We start from the raw sequence: 13039 nt of genomic DNA, 5'->3' as shown, positions 1-13039 counted from the left end.
TGCCTGTAATCCCAGCACTTTGGGAGGCCGAAGCAGATGGATCACCTGAGGTCAAGAGTTCGAGACCAGCCTGGCCAACATGGTGAAACCCTGTCTCTACTAAAAATACAAAAATTAGCCGCACATGGTGGCAGGTGCCTGTAATCCCAGCTACTTGGAAGGATGAGACTGGAGAATCACTTGAACCGGGGAGGTGGAAGTTGCAGTGACCCAAGATCGTGCCACTGCACTCCAGTCTGGGTGACAAGAGCGAAACTCTGTCTCAAAAAAAAAAAAAAAAAAAAAAAAAAAGAATGAGCAATGGACATAGTCAGAGCCAGGCTTGGCAGGGCTGGCTTCGGCCTCTGGGTACAGGATGAGAGGGGAGACTAGGGGCTAGGGCAGGAGTGGGGAGACTCAGAGTGAATAGCACAGGGCCAGGGAGGAACCAGGGTAGAACCAACTGAAATAGAAGACTCTAGAAAGGGATGGTTCTAGAGCCCCATCAGGCCGTGTCACTACGTGCTACCTGGTGGACCTGGTGTGTACAGATTTCTTTTCCAGAGGCAATCTTTCAGCCTCTGATCCTCTTCCTGGCTCCTAGGCACCTTTCTGTTATGATTTACTATGAACATTCAATAGGCTGTGACTGGGTTTTACTGAGGTAAAAGGTAACATCGGCAGAGGCCAGCCCGCCTCGGCCTCATTAGCTGGGGGAACTCGAAGTACAGTCAGACAGGGTGGGGCAAATTGACTCATGCCTCCTCATTCTGTGTTTCCTCATGGGAAAATTCCGATGTCTGCTTGACCGCCCGTGGTGATTCATTTTATTCCATATGATGAACATCTGATTTTCTAGGACCTTCATCTTCATTTCACTGAACAATAGCCGTTGGAGGATCTCGTCCTGGAGGGCAAAGCAGGCATGCGTTCTATTGACTTCTTCTGTGTTCACGGCCTTGTTGTTCTTGGAGTTGTTTTCGGAAGTCTTTGGTTTCTCTTCCTCCTTTTAAGCTCCCCAACACCAGGAAAAGGGGAAAGTTGGTTAATAATGATAATCCCTTCCTTGCTTGAACACCTGCTCTGTACCAGGTGGTTTACAAACATTATCTTAATAGATTCTCACAACTGCCTGCAAGGGGAGCATCATTGCCTCATTTTGTGGAGACTTGAGACCCAGTAATGGGAAGTCATTTTCTTTTTTTTTTTTTTCTGAGACAGAGTTTCACTCTTGTTGCCCAGGCTGGAGTGCAATGGTGTGATCTCGGCTCACTGCAACCTCCACCTCCCGGGTTCAAACGATTCTCCTGCCTCAGCCTCCAGAGTAGCTGGGATTACAGGCACGTGCCACCACACCCAGCTAACTTTTTGTATTAGTAGAAATTTTTTTGTATTTGTATTTGTAATTATTAGTAGAGACGGGGTTTCGCCATGTTGACCAGGCTGGTTTCAAACTCCCGACCTCAGGTGATCTGCCCGCCTCGGCCTCCCAAGGTGCTGGGATTACAGGCATGAGCCACCAGGCCCAGCCGGGAGGTCACTTTCTCAGCATCATACAGCCTCAAATTCCCGAGTCCTCCACTTGCCTTTGGTTCATAGGAATGCATGAGATGGCCCGCTAATCTGCCAGTCGCAGTGGACATAAAGCCCTTAGCCTAAATATATCTATCTCCAGAACCCGTTTTTCCAACATGCCTCTCTGAGCATTTTGTCAGGCTCAGTACAATCTCAAACTGCGAAGTCTCAGTGGTCTCATGACATGCTTTTATCTCTATGATCCTCATCTCTCCCTCCCCTGGTTAATAACACTTTTTTTTTCTTTTTGGATTCAGCTACAAACTAATGGTCTTTAAAAATATTTAAAAATTAAGTCAGGTGTGGTGGCTCATGGCTGTAATCCCAGCACCTTCGAAGGCTGAGGCAGGAGGATCGCTTGAGCCCAGGAGTTTGAAACCAGCCTGGGAAACATGGTAAAATCCCATCTCTACAAAAACTAGAAAAAATTAGCCCTGTGCACACCTGTAGTCCCAGCTACTTGGGAGGCTGAGGTGGAAGGATCACCTGAGCCCAGGGAGGTCGAGGCTGCAGTGAGCCATGGTTGTGCCACTGCATCCAGCTTGGGCCACAGAGACCCTGTCTCAAAAAACTAAATAAATAAATAAAATAAAATGGTTAGCTGAAAAAATTAAACAGATCAGACATGCAAAAAAGGTAAATAATACAACAAATACTCATATTCCTATATCAACTTAAGAAATAAAATATCATAAATATAACTAAAGTTCCCTGTGGACTCTCCCACCCACAGCATCCTCCTCCCTCCCTGAATATCATCACCTTAACTGTAACCCTGCATTTAAAATGTATTCTTCCGTGCATTTCTTTATAAAGTAGTTCTCAATGGGAGGCATTCTGCCCTCCCCAAGGGACATCTGGCAATATCTGGAAATACTTTGGATTGTCATGAAGTGGCAGGTGTGCTACTTGGCATCTCACGGGTAGCGGCCGGGGTTGCCGCTAACAATGCACAGGTAACAGGTGAGCCTCCCACAGTGGAGAATTATCTGGCCCAAAATGTCAATAGCGCCAAGGTTGAGGCATCCTGCCTTACAATACTTCCACTGCACATACACATCCATAAATAAGATAGGCTATTGTTTTGCTTTTTTTTTTTTTTTTTTTGAGACAGAGTCTCACTCTGTCACCCAGGCTGTAGTACAGTGGCATGCTTACTGCAGCCTCAACTTCTCGGGCTCAGGTGATTCTCCCACCTCAGTCTCCTGAGTAGCTGAGACTACAGGCATGCGCCACCACGCCTGGCTCATTTTTGTATTTTTTGTAGAGATGGGGTTTCGTCATGTTGCCCGGGCTGTTCTCAAACTCCTGGCCTCAAGTGGTTGTCAACCTGCCTCGGCATCCTAAAGTGCAGGGATTATAGGTGTGAGTCACTGCACCAGGCTGTTTTGCATGGTTTTTTGCTTTTGTTTTTATTTTTGTTTTTAGATGGAATCTTGCTCTGTTGCCCAGGCTGGAGTGCAGTGGCATGATCTCAGCTCACTGCAACCTCAGTCCCCTGGGTTCAAGTGATTCTCCTGCCTCAGCCTCCTGAGTAGCTTGTATTACAGGTGTGTGTCACCACACCCAGCTAATTTTTGTATTTTTAGTAGAGACGGGGTTTTACCATGTTGGCCAGGCTGATCTTGAACTCCTGACTTCAAGTGATCCACCTGCCTCGGCCTCCCAAAGTGCTGGGATTACAGGTGTGGGCCACTGCGCCCAGCCTAGCATGTTTTTTAACATTAAATGAAAGACGTCATAATCTATGTACATTTCTGCTGTCTTCATTATTCTATTTTAGATATGTATCTATGTTCATCCATGTTAATTTTTTTGATTTTTTTCACATTAAAGTAGTTGTTACTCTTGCCAAAGCATGTTGACATCAAATATGAAATAGGAGAGTTTGGGGTGGTCCTGATTTAACAGCTGAGGTGAGGCAACTGAGGCCTCGTGGAGGGAAGTGATTTACCCAGCACCACCTAAGAGGAAGCTGTAGAGTGGTGATTTAGAGCAGAGTCTTGGATTCCCCAGTCTTGCCCCATTATTTCGACACCTACCCTGTTGCCCACCCACCTAATCTAGCTGCAAATATCCCCTATCCCTGAGCTGAAGCCAAGCCCCCTCTTGCTCACCTGCTGGGGCTCTGGGACGGTAAACTTGTGTTCATATTTGACCAGCCAGTTGCTAAGCAACAGCAGAAGGAATAGGAACCCAAACAAGGCTGGCTTATAGCTCATCAGCCAAGCTGCCACTGCTCCTATGGTGCCTGCAGAGGCAAGTATCCCATGGAGACTCCTAAAGAGAAATATCAGTTCTGCCAGCATTATGGTGTGGAGGCACACAGGCCCCAGGACCCTGTCTCAGGCCCCTCCATGACAAGAGTCACAGTCACCCACTCCTCTGAGTCATAGCCAGCTCCCTCCCCCCACCCAGCTGCCGCATAACAATAATGATAACTCCTCCTTTGTTTGAAGCACCCACTATGTGCCAGACTCTTTGACAGGCAGTTTGAAAGCATTATCTCATGATGTCCTCACAATAGCCAGGTGATGTAGGCCTCCTCATTCATTCACCAGTACTTCTGGGCCTCGCTACTAGCAAAAAAAAATGGCCAATACAGAGCCCCTACCATCATAGGGGCAAAGAAAAGCTATCCAAACTTAGACATAACTGCTTTCACAGTTATACTAGCCCATCTATTGGTCACCTGATACTTTAGGGGAAGGTAACTTTGTTTAATATAATATGTAATATTGATTAGGTTTTGGACTCTGTACAGTTAGACATTAACTTTTTATTTATTATTATTTTATTTTGAGACAAGGTCTCACTGTGTTGCCCAGGTTGGAGGGCAGTGGTGTGATTGTGGCTCACTGAAGCCTCCAACTCCTGGGCTCAAGTGATCCTCCTGCCTCAGCTTCCCGAGTAGCTAAGACTACAGGCATGTGCCACTACGCCCAGCTAATTAAAAAAAAATTTTTTTTTTTTTTTTTTTAGAGACAAGGTCTTGCTATATTGCCCAGGCTGGTCTCAAACTCCTAGCCTCAAGCAATTCTCCCACCTGGAGACATTAACTTTTATTATTTTATTTTATTTATTTATTTTCTTTTTTGAGACAGACTCTCACTCTGTTGCCCAGGCTGGAGTGCAGTGGCACCATCTTGGCTCCCTGCAACCTCTGCCTCCCAGGTTCAAGCGATTTTCCTGCCTCAGCCTCCCAAGTAGTTGGGATTACAGGCACGCACCACCACACCCACCTAATTTTTGTATTTTTAGTAGAGACAGGGTTTCACCATGTTGGTCAGGCTGGTCTCGAACTCCTGACCTCAAATGATCTGCCCACCTCGGCCTCCCAAAGTGCTGTGATTACAGGTGTGAGTCCCCGTGCCTGGTGGAGACATCAGCTTTTAAAAAATGCTAGCCGGGCGTGGTGGCTCATGCCTGTAATCCCAGCACTTTGGGAGGCTGAGGCGGGTGGACCACTGAGACCAGCCTGGCCAACATGGCGAAACCCCGTCTCTACCAAAAATACAAAAATTAGCCAGGCGTGGTTGCGGGTGCCTGTCATCTCAGCTACTTGGGAGGCTGAGGCAGGAGAATTGCTGGTACCCAGGAGGCAGAGGTTGCAGTGAGCTGAGATCGCGCCACTGCACTCCAGCCTGGGCGACAACAATAAGACTCCTTCTCAAAAAAAAAAAAAGGCATACATTGCTATAGTAATTCCACTTTTGGATATTCCCAAAGAATTGAAAGCAGAGTCTTGAAGAGATATTTGTAGACCAATGTTCACAGCAGCATTATTCACAATAGCCAAAATGTGGAAGAAACTCAAGTGTCCATCCACAGATGAATGGATAATAAAATGTTATATACACGCAATATTACCAGCCTTAAAAAGGAAGGAAATTCTAACATGTTACAACATAGATGAACCTTGAGGACATTAAGCTAAGTGAAATAAGTCAGTCACAAAAAAAACAAATACCATATGATTCCATTTACATGAGCTATCTACAATAGTCAAATTCATACAGGCAGAGTAGAATGGTGGCTGCCAGGGTCTGGAAGGAGGGGCAAATGTAGTCATTGTTTAATGTGTACAGAATTTTGCAAGACGAAAAGAATTCTGGAGATTGTTTATGCAACAATGTGAATGCATCTAACACTACTAAACAGTATACTCAAAATGGTTAGGATCGTAAATTTTGTTATGTGTATTTTATCACAATAAAAACATCTGATATGAATTAGTTATTTCTGGGGAAAAAACGGGTAAGTGCCACCACACCCGGCTAATTTTTGTGTTTTTAGTAGAGATGGGGTTTCACCATTGTTGGCCAGGCTGGTCTCGTATTCCTGAACTCAGGTGATCCACCCGCCTCGGCCTCCCAAAGTGTTGGGATTACAGGCGTGAGCCACCACACCTGGCCAGGAATTCTTTATGTAAAAATATCAGTTTTAGTGGCTGTGATATTCCAATATAGAATCATGCCTTGCTAGAACCATGCCTCGCTGAACGATGGGATACATTCTGAGAAAAGCGCCATTAGGCAATTTCATTGTTGTGTGAACATCATAGAGCATACTTAACACAAACCTAAATGGTATAGCCTACTACACACCTAGGCTATATGGTATAGTCTATTGGTAATAGGCTACAAACCTGTATGGCATATTACTGTACTGAATACTGTAGCAATTCTGTCTAAACATAGAAAAGGTAGAAAAGGTATGGTAAAAATGTGTTATATAATTTTATGGGACCACTATCGTATATGCAGTCTGTTGTTAATGGAAATATTGTTATGCAGTGTATGATTGTATTAAATTGGTTATCACTTGTTGGGGCTTTTTAAAATTTTTATTGTTTTAGAGACAGGGTCTTGCTCTGTTGCCCAGGCTGGAGTGCAGTGGCGTGACCATAGCTCACTGTAGCCTTAAACTCCTGGGCTTAAGCAATCCTTCCACCTCGGCTTCCCAAAGTGCTGGGATTACAGATGCAAGCCACTGTGCCTGGCCTTTGTCAGGTTTTTAGGTTAGTTCTCCTTTATCGTTATTACGTATAACCTGAGATATACCGTGTTGAAGTTAAATCTGTACACATACTGAATCTTTCCCTAGAATGCTTTCCTGAAAGTAGAATTACTTGGTCAAAGGGTATGTATGTTTTTAAAATCTAATTTCAAGTTTTATCAAACTATTAAATGTGCAAACAAGTCAGATAGAACTACAGGATTTAAAACAAGCTCCAACCCACTGCCTCACCCCTTTCCACCGTCAAGTTCCTAGCCTTAGAGACAACCAATTCCAACTTTTTTAGCTGTTTCTTCTGTATTTACCTTGATATTTCTAAATAGTATGCTTATATTATTTTTTGATTTCTTAATTTTGACATTATGTATTTTTTATATATATACTTTTTTTGAGACAGAGTCTCGCTCTGTTGCCCAGGCTGGAGTGCAGTGGCGCCATCTTGGCTCACTGCTACCTCCGCCTCCTGGGTTCACGCCATTCTCCTGCCTCGGCCTCCGAGTAGCTGGGACTACAGGCGCCCGCCACCCCGCCCGGCTAATTTTTTTGTATTTTTAGTAGAGACGGGGTTTCCCCGTGTTAGCCAGGATGGTCTTGATCTCCTGACCTCGTGATCTGCCCACCTCGGCCTCCCAAAGTGCTGGGATTACAGGCGTGAGCCACCGCGCCTGGCCAACATTATGTATTATATTTTTATGGTGAAAGATAATTTAGCTCCCAAGCAGCACCTCCCCCAACAACCTCCCTACTTCCCTAAATCCTTAAAACTTTCTCATCTTTCTTCCCACAAATTTTCTTTTTTCTCCATTCTCTTAATGTAATTCTATCACTTTGGTTAAAACAATATTCACTGCTCGGCCGGGCGCAGTGGCTCACACCTGTAATCCCTGCACTTTGGGAGGCCGAGGTGGGAGGATCACTTGAGGTCAGGAGTTGGAGACAAGCCTAGCCAACATGGCAAAACCCTGTTTCTACTAAAAATACAAAAATTAGCCAGGCATGTTGGCACGCGCCTGTAATCCCAGCTGCTGGGGAGGCTGAGGCAGGAGAATCGCTTGAACTTGGGAGGCAGAGGTTGCATTGAGCCAAGATTGCACCCCTGCACTCCAGCCTGGGCAACAGAGCAAGACTCTGTCTCAAAAAAAAAAAAAAAAAGAAACAAAAGAAAAGAAAAAATAAATAAAACAATATTCACTGCTTATGTTTTTATGGTCATGTTAATACAGTTCACAGCTGAGCCGTATGTTGTACTATGATTATATTTTCTTTCTCTTTTCTCTTTTTTTTTTAGAAACGCAGTTTCACTATGTTGCTCAGGCTGGACTTGAACTCCTAGGCTCAAGTGATTCTCCCACCTCAGTCTCCCCAGCAGCTGGTACTACAAGTGCATGCCACCCCACTCGGATACATTTTCTTTCTTGCATAGCTTTTACTTTTTTTCCTTTCTACATTTGATTGCCTTTTTGTCTGTTTGCTTAGTTTTTTACAAAAAACAACTTTACTGAAGTACTACAGTTACATAAAATATACCTATTTTGCATGGATAGTTCATAGAGTTTTGACAAATATATACACCTCTGTAACCATCACCCCAATCAAGATATAAAACATTTCCATCACCCCCAGCAAGTTCTTTCTTGTTCTTTTGCAGTCAACCCCTGACCCCCATCTCAGGCAAGGGCTGATTGGAGTCTATTACTAAAGATTAGTTTTACCAGTTCTTGAACGTCATGTAAATGGAATAATTTTTTGACAATTTCACTTTGAAGAGACAGACTATTAAAAAGACAATGGTTTGTGTAATAAGTACACACATGCTAAAAGTACACGACCTGTTCCAGTTTTGGGTCAGCGAGGGATTCCTCGAAAAATTAAAAGAATAAACCACTACTATCATTATTAGAAAGAATTAACCTGGAGTAGAAAGAGGTGTTATGTGGATAGGGATGGGGGACATGGGGGATGGGTGACATGGGGGATGGGAGAAGCGCAAGACATGGGGTGCGAATGGGGTTGGGGTCCAGCCAGAAGGAAAAGCATGAACAAAGGCTTGGAGACAACAGCAATTCCGTCTGGACTCAAACCTGGATTTCCTAACTTGTCTCCGTTTTACTACCATCGAAACTGCTGTGCTCTCCAAGTTTTTTGCCCAGTCGAAGCAGGGCAATTATGAATAAGTAAGACGCTCTACCAACATATTTCAGTGTTTTCCCCCATTAGACTGTAAGTTCTTTGAAAGCTAGAACTTCATAATGTAACCCTTGTTACGTAGTAGGCAAACATTAATAAATACTGGTTGAATTAACGAATAATTGGGTGAGTGAATGAACGAACGCACGCATGCAAACCCGCAAGTCCCTGTAGGAAATGGTCACCTTCGGAGGTTTAGTCTGGCCCGGAAGCCCTAAGACCACTGACTGTGCCAGGTCCCACTCCAAACGCCGGGGAGACGCTCTAGGCAAGCTACACGTTCTTTGCTGCGGTGCCGCTCTAGCCGCGAGAACGCCGCTCTATGGCTGCGGGTGAGGGGCGGGGTTCGTGGGCGTCTCCGACCCTTTTTGTCCCGGCGCGGCGGGAGCGCGCTTAGCGCGTGCGTACGCGACGGCGGTTGGCGGCGGGCGGCATCGTGAAGCGAGGCGAGGCAAGGCTTTTCGGACCCACGGAGCGACAGACCGAGCGGCCCCTACGGCCGTCGGCGACCCGGCGGCCCGAGATGTTGTCTGGGAAGAAGGCGGCAGCCGCGGCGGCGGCGGCTGCAGCGGCAGCAGCCGGGACGGAGGCTGGCCCCGGGACAGCAGGCGGCTCCGAGAACGGGTCTGAGGTGGCCGCGCAGCCCGCGGGCCTGTCGGGCCCAGCCGAGGTCGGGCCGGGGGCGGTGGGGGAGCGCACACCCCGCAAGAAAGAGCCTCCACGGGCCTCGCCACCCGGGGGCCTGGCGGAACCGCCGGGGTCCGCAGGGCCTCAGGCCGGGCCTACTGTCGTGCCTGGGTCTGCGACCCCCATGGAAACTGGAATAGCAGAGACTCCGGAGGGGCGTCGGACCAGCCGGCGCAAGCGGGCGAAGGTAAGGCTCGACCCTTCCCTCAAACGACACCGCCCGGTGCCGAGCTTCCCTGAGGCTGCTCCGCCCTCCCCCGCCGCCGCCCGGTCTTGGGCCGTGCGACCACTCAGACCTCCCCTTGTATCGCTGCCCACGCCACGTCCCCTCTAGCTGGACGGGTGGGGTGAGAAAGGAAGAGTCTTTGCCGATGTTGACTGCGGTCTTTGTGCTGGGTCCCGAGCGATGTGGGAAGGGGCATCGATGATTGCTGGGAGGGGTATTTTATTCCTTAGGTCTTTCTTGCACACCTTTTCATTTTCTTGACTGGAAAATGGCTCCCTGACGTGGGGTTACGGTTGGCATTCTTGGAGACCTCACTTGTTTGTTCACAGATAGGTCTGGAAGCTGTTCGGCGATATTGATGGCGTTTCAGCTGGGTGCACGAGGGGGCTGTAGGTTGATGCTAAAGAAATCGCCTTAGCCGGGGAGATGGAAAAGAAAGGGTCGTTTTTGCTTTTGTTTTTGTTTGAGCAAAACCCTGCTGTGTGGTAGGAGTTCTAGTCTTTTTTTTTTCTTTTTTAAAATCCTCTCAGCGATCTTTTGGCGTAGAATTTTGCAGATGAGGAAGCTGCTGATTGAGAGAGCAAATAATAGTCAAAATGCAAATATATGGGAAGGAAAAGATTTGACTCCAAACAGTATATACAGACAGTGACTGCCTCAAATGTCTGTGTCCTAGATGCTATATTCAGCGTGTCACCAACATTACTTTTTTTTTTTTTTTTTTTTTGCTAAATACCAACAGGCAGGTATTGCTAGCCCTGTTTTAGGAATGAGTAAACTGAGGCACACAATTTAAGCAACTTGCCTAAAGTCACAAAGCTAAATAAGTGATGGAAGTGGAATGTAATTCCCACATTCATGTTGTTACAGGGTATCATCAGCCCTTGAAACAAAGGACCACATGGGACACTGTGTGCAGGGCACTGGGGCAGTATTAGGGCACAGACTTTTTAGACTTGGGCCTTTTCTGGAGATTTAATGGTCTGGTTGGAAAAAACAACCTGGATATATATGTGCGTATAGTCAACATTTAAATAAAAATTTGCAGATTATATAATTTATGCTTGAAAAAATTGTCTACATAATTTTTAAGTGTGAATACCAAGTCAGTGTGTATGGGGAGCTTCTTGAGATGAGTATTACCCAGTCTGAGAGCCCTCATATTTATCTGCCTACTTGAGCCAACTCTCTAAAGTATAACCAGTGCTGGATAAAAGACCGTTTTGGAGGCAAGACTTTCTGGAGCTTTTACCAAAGCATGGGTTAGAAAAGCACAGAGGTTGGTGACACCAGCCCTCAGAAATGAAATAAAGGGTGGAAGTCAAGAGTGTTATTTTACTATTTCAATAGACAGGTGGCCAGAAGCCATGTATAAGATGTTTTTAAAAACAGATTTATTGGCTGGGCACAGTGGCTCACTCCTGTAATCCCTGCACTTTGGGAGGCCAAGGCTGGTGGATCGCCTGAGGTCAGGAGTTCGAGACCAGCCTGGCCAACATGATGAAATACCCGTCTCTACTAAAAATACAAAAAATTAGCCGGGCGTGGTGGCGGGCGCCTGTAATCCCAGCTACTCAGGAGGCTGAGTTAGGGAGAATTGCTTGAACCCGGGAGGCAGAGGTTGCAGTGAGCCGAGATCATGCCATTGCACTTCAGCCTGGGCAACAAGAGTGAAACTGTCTAAAAGCAAACAAAAAAACAGGCTTATTGGGATAATGCATGTATAATAATATTCATCATTTTAAAATGTATGATTCAGTGGTTTTTAGCATATTTACAAGATTGTACAGCGAACACCACAATTGATTTTAGAACCTTTTCATCATCCCCAAAGACATCTGTATCATTAGCAGTCACTCCCCAGTCCTCCCTACCCCCAGTCCCTGGCAACCACTAATCTACTCGTTGTCTGTGGATTTGTCTATTCTGAACATTCTATATAAAATCTTATGTAGCCTTTTGTATTTGGCTTTAGCATGTTTTCAGGGTTCATTCACGTTGTAGTGCTTCCATTCAGTATGTAGTGCATTCATTCCAATGGAATTCAATAATATTCCATTGTATGGATATACCAAATTTGGTTTATCCATTCATCATTTGATGGAAATTTGGGTTTGTTTCCAAGTCTTGGCTATTTTACATAATGCTGCTGTGAACATTAATGTACAGTTTATTTTGTGAATATGTTTTCAGTTCTCTTGGGTGTGGGCCTAGGAGTAGAATTCCTGGGTTTTATGTTAATTCTAGGTTTTACTTTTGAGGTATAGCCAAACAGTTTCCCATAGCAGCTGCACCATTTTACATTCCCATTAGTAAATATATGAGGGTTCCAGTTTCTCCAATGTTCTTCTTCCCTTTTTTTTTTTTTTTTTTTTTTTTGAGATGGGGTTTTGCTCTTGTTGCCCAGGCTGGAGTGCAATGGCATGACCTCGGCTCACTGCAACATCCGCCTCCGAGGTTCAAGTGATTCTCCTGCCTCAGCCTCCCGAGTAGCTGGGATTATAGGCATGCACCACCATGCCCGGCTAACTTTGTGTTGTATTTTTAGTAGAGACGGGGTTTCTCCACGTTGGTCAGGCTGTTTCAAACTCCTGACCTCAGGTGATCTGCCCACCTCAGCCTCTCAAAGTGCTGAGATTACAGGCGTGAGCCACTGCGCCCGGCCTTCTTTTTTTTTTTTTTTTTTTTTTTGTTGAGACAGTCTCTCTCTGTCACCACCCAGGCTGGAGTGCAGTGTTGTGATCTTGGCTTACTGCAGCCTCCTCCTCCTGGGTTCAAGCGATTCTCCTGCCTTAGCCAGCCAAATAGCTGGGATTACAGGTGCCTGCCACCACCTCTGACCAATTTTTGTATTTTAGAGACAGGGTTTCACCATGTTGGCCAGGATGGTCTTAAACTCCTGGCCTCAAGCCATCCACCCACATCGGCCTCCCAAAGTGCTGGGATTACAGGTGGAGCCACCTCGTCGAGCCTCCATATCCTTCTTGACATTTAATATTGTTTGTCTTTTACTATAGCCATCCTATTGGGGGTGAAGTGGTATCTCATTGTGGTTTTGATATGCATTTCCCTAATGACTAATGATGTTAGACATCTTTTCATGTGTTTATTGGCCATTTTTATATTTTTGTTGAAATGACTATTCAAATCCTTGGCTCATTTTTAAAAATTGAGTTGTCTTCATCATTTTTTACTAAGAGTTCTTTACATATTGTGGTTATGGAAATTTGTGATTTCGATGAGACCCAATTTATTCTTTTGTTCCCTTTTTCTTCTGGTGTTATATCTAATAAACCATTGCCTTATCCAATGTCACAAGGATTTACTCCTATGCTTTCTTCTAAGAGTTTTTTAGTTTTAGCTCTT

General features: G+C 45.5%; 2 protein-coding genes across 6 annotated transcripts in view; one reads left to right on the top strand and one right to left on the bottom strand.

The window, feature by feature from the left end:
• Positions 1 to 618: 618 nt before the first annotated feature.
• On the bottom strand, positions 619 to 4009 carry TEX46 (testis expressed 46). 2 transcript variants are annotated; one of them, XM_054501480.2, is made up of 2 exons: positions 3672 to 4009; positions 619 to 985 (listed from the first exon to the last, which is right to left on the bottom strand). In XM_054501480.2, the coding sequence occupies exons 1-2, from the start codon at positions 3861 to 3863 to the stop codon at positions 686 to 688; spliced, it is 492 nt and encodes a 163-aa protein (XP_054357455.1). In that variant the 5' UTR covers positions 3864 to 4009; the 3' UTR covers positions 619 to 685. The 2 variants fall into 2 exon arrangements, with proteins under 2 accessions (XP_054357455.1, XP_054357463.1); XM_054501488.2 differs by having other exon boundaries at positions 619 to 982; positions 3672 to 3957.
• Positions 4010 to 9135: 5126 nt separating this feature from the next.
• The window catches only part of KDM1A (lysine demethylase 1A), a 63950-nt gene continuing 60046 nt past the window's right edge, over positions 9136 to 13039 (top strand). For 2 of the 4 annotated variants that reach the window (XM_063658773.1, XM_063658769.1), the window contains exon 1: positions 9144 to 9634. In XM_063658773.1, the coding sequence (XP_063514843.1) occupies positions 9284 to 9634 (351 nt within the window). In that variant the 5' untranslated portion in view covers positions 9144 to 9283. Of the gene's footprint in view, positions 9635 to 13039 lie in introns of all 4 variants that reach the window. The other 2 variants (XM_054501461.2, XM_054501468.2) reach the window with 2 other exon arrangements.

Source organism: Pongo pygmaeus, chromosome 1 (assembly GCF_028885625.2).
Source record: "Pongo pygmaeus isolate AG05252 chromosome 1, NHGRI_mPonPyg2-v2.0_pri, whole genome shotgun sequence".
Classification (NCBI taxonomy): domain Eukaryota; kingdom Metazoa; phylum Chordata; class Mammalia; order Primates; family Hominidae; genus Pongo; species Pongo pygmaeus.
This window is presented reverse-complemented; position numbering and strand designations above follow the sequence as displayed.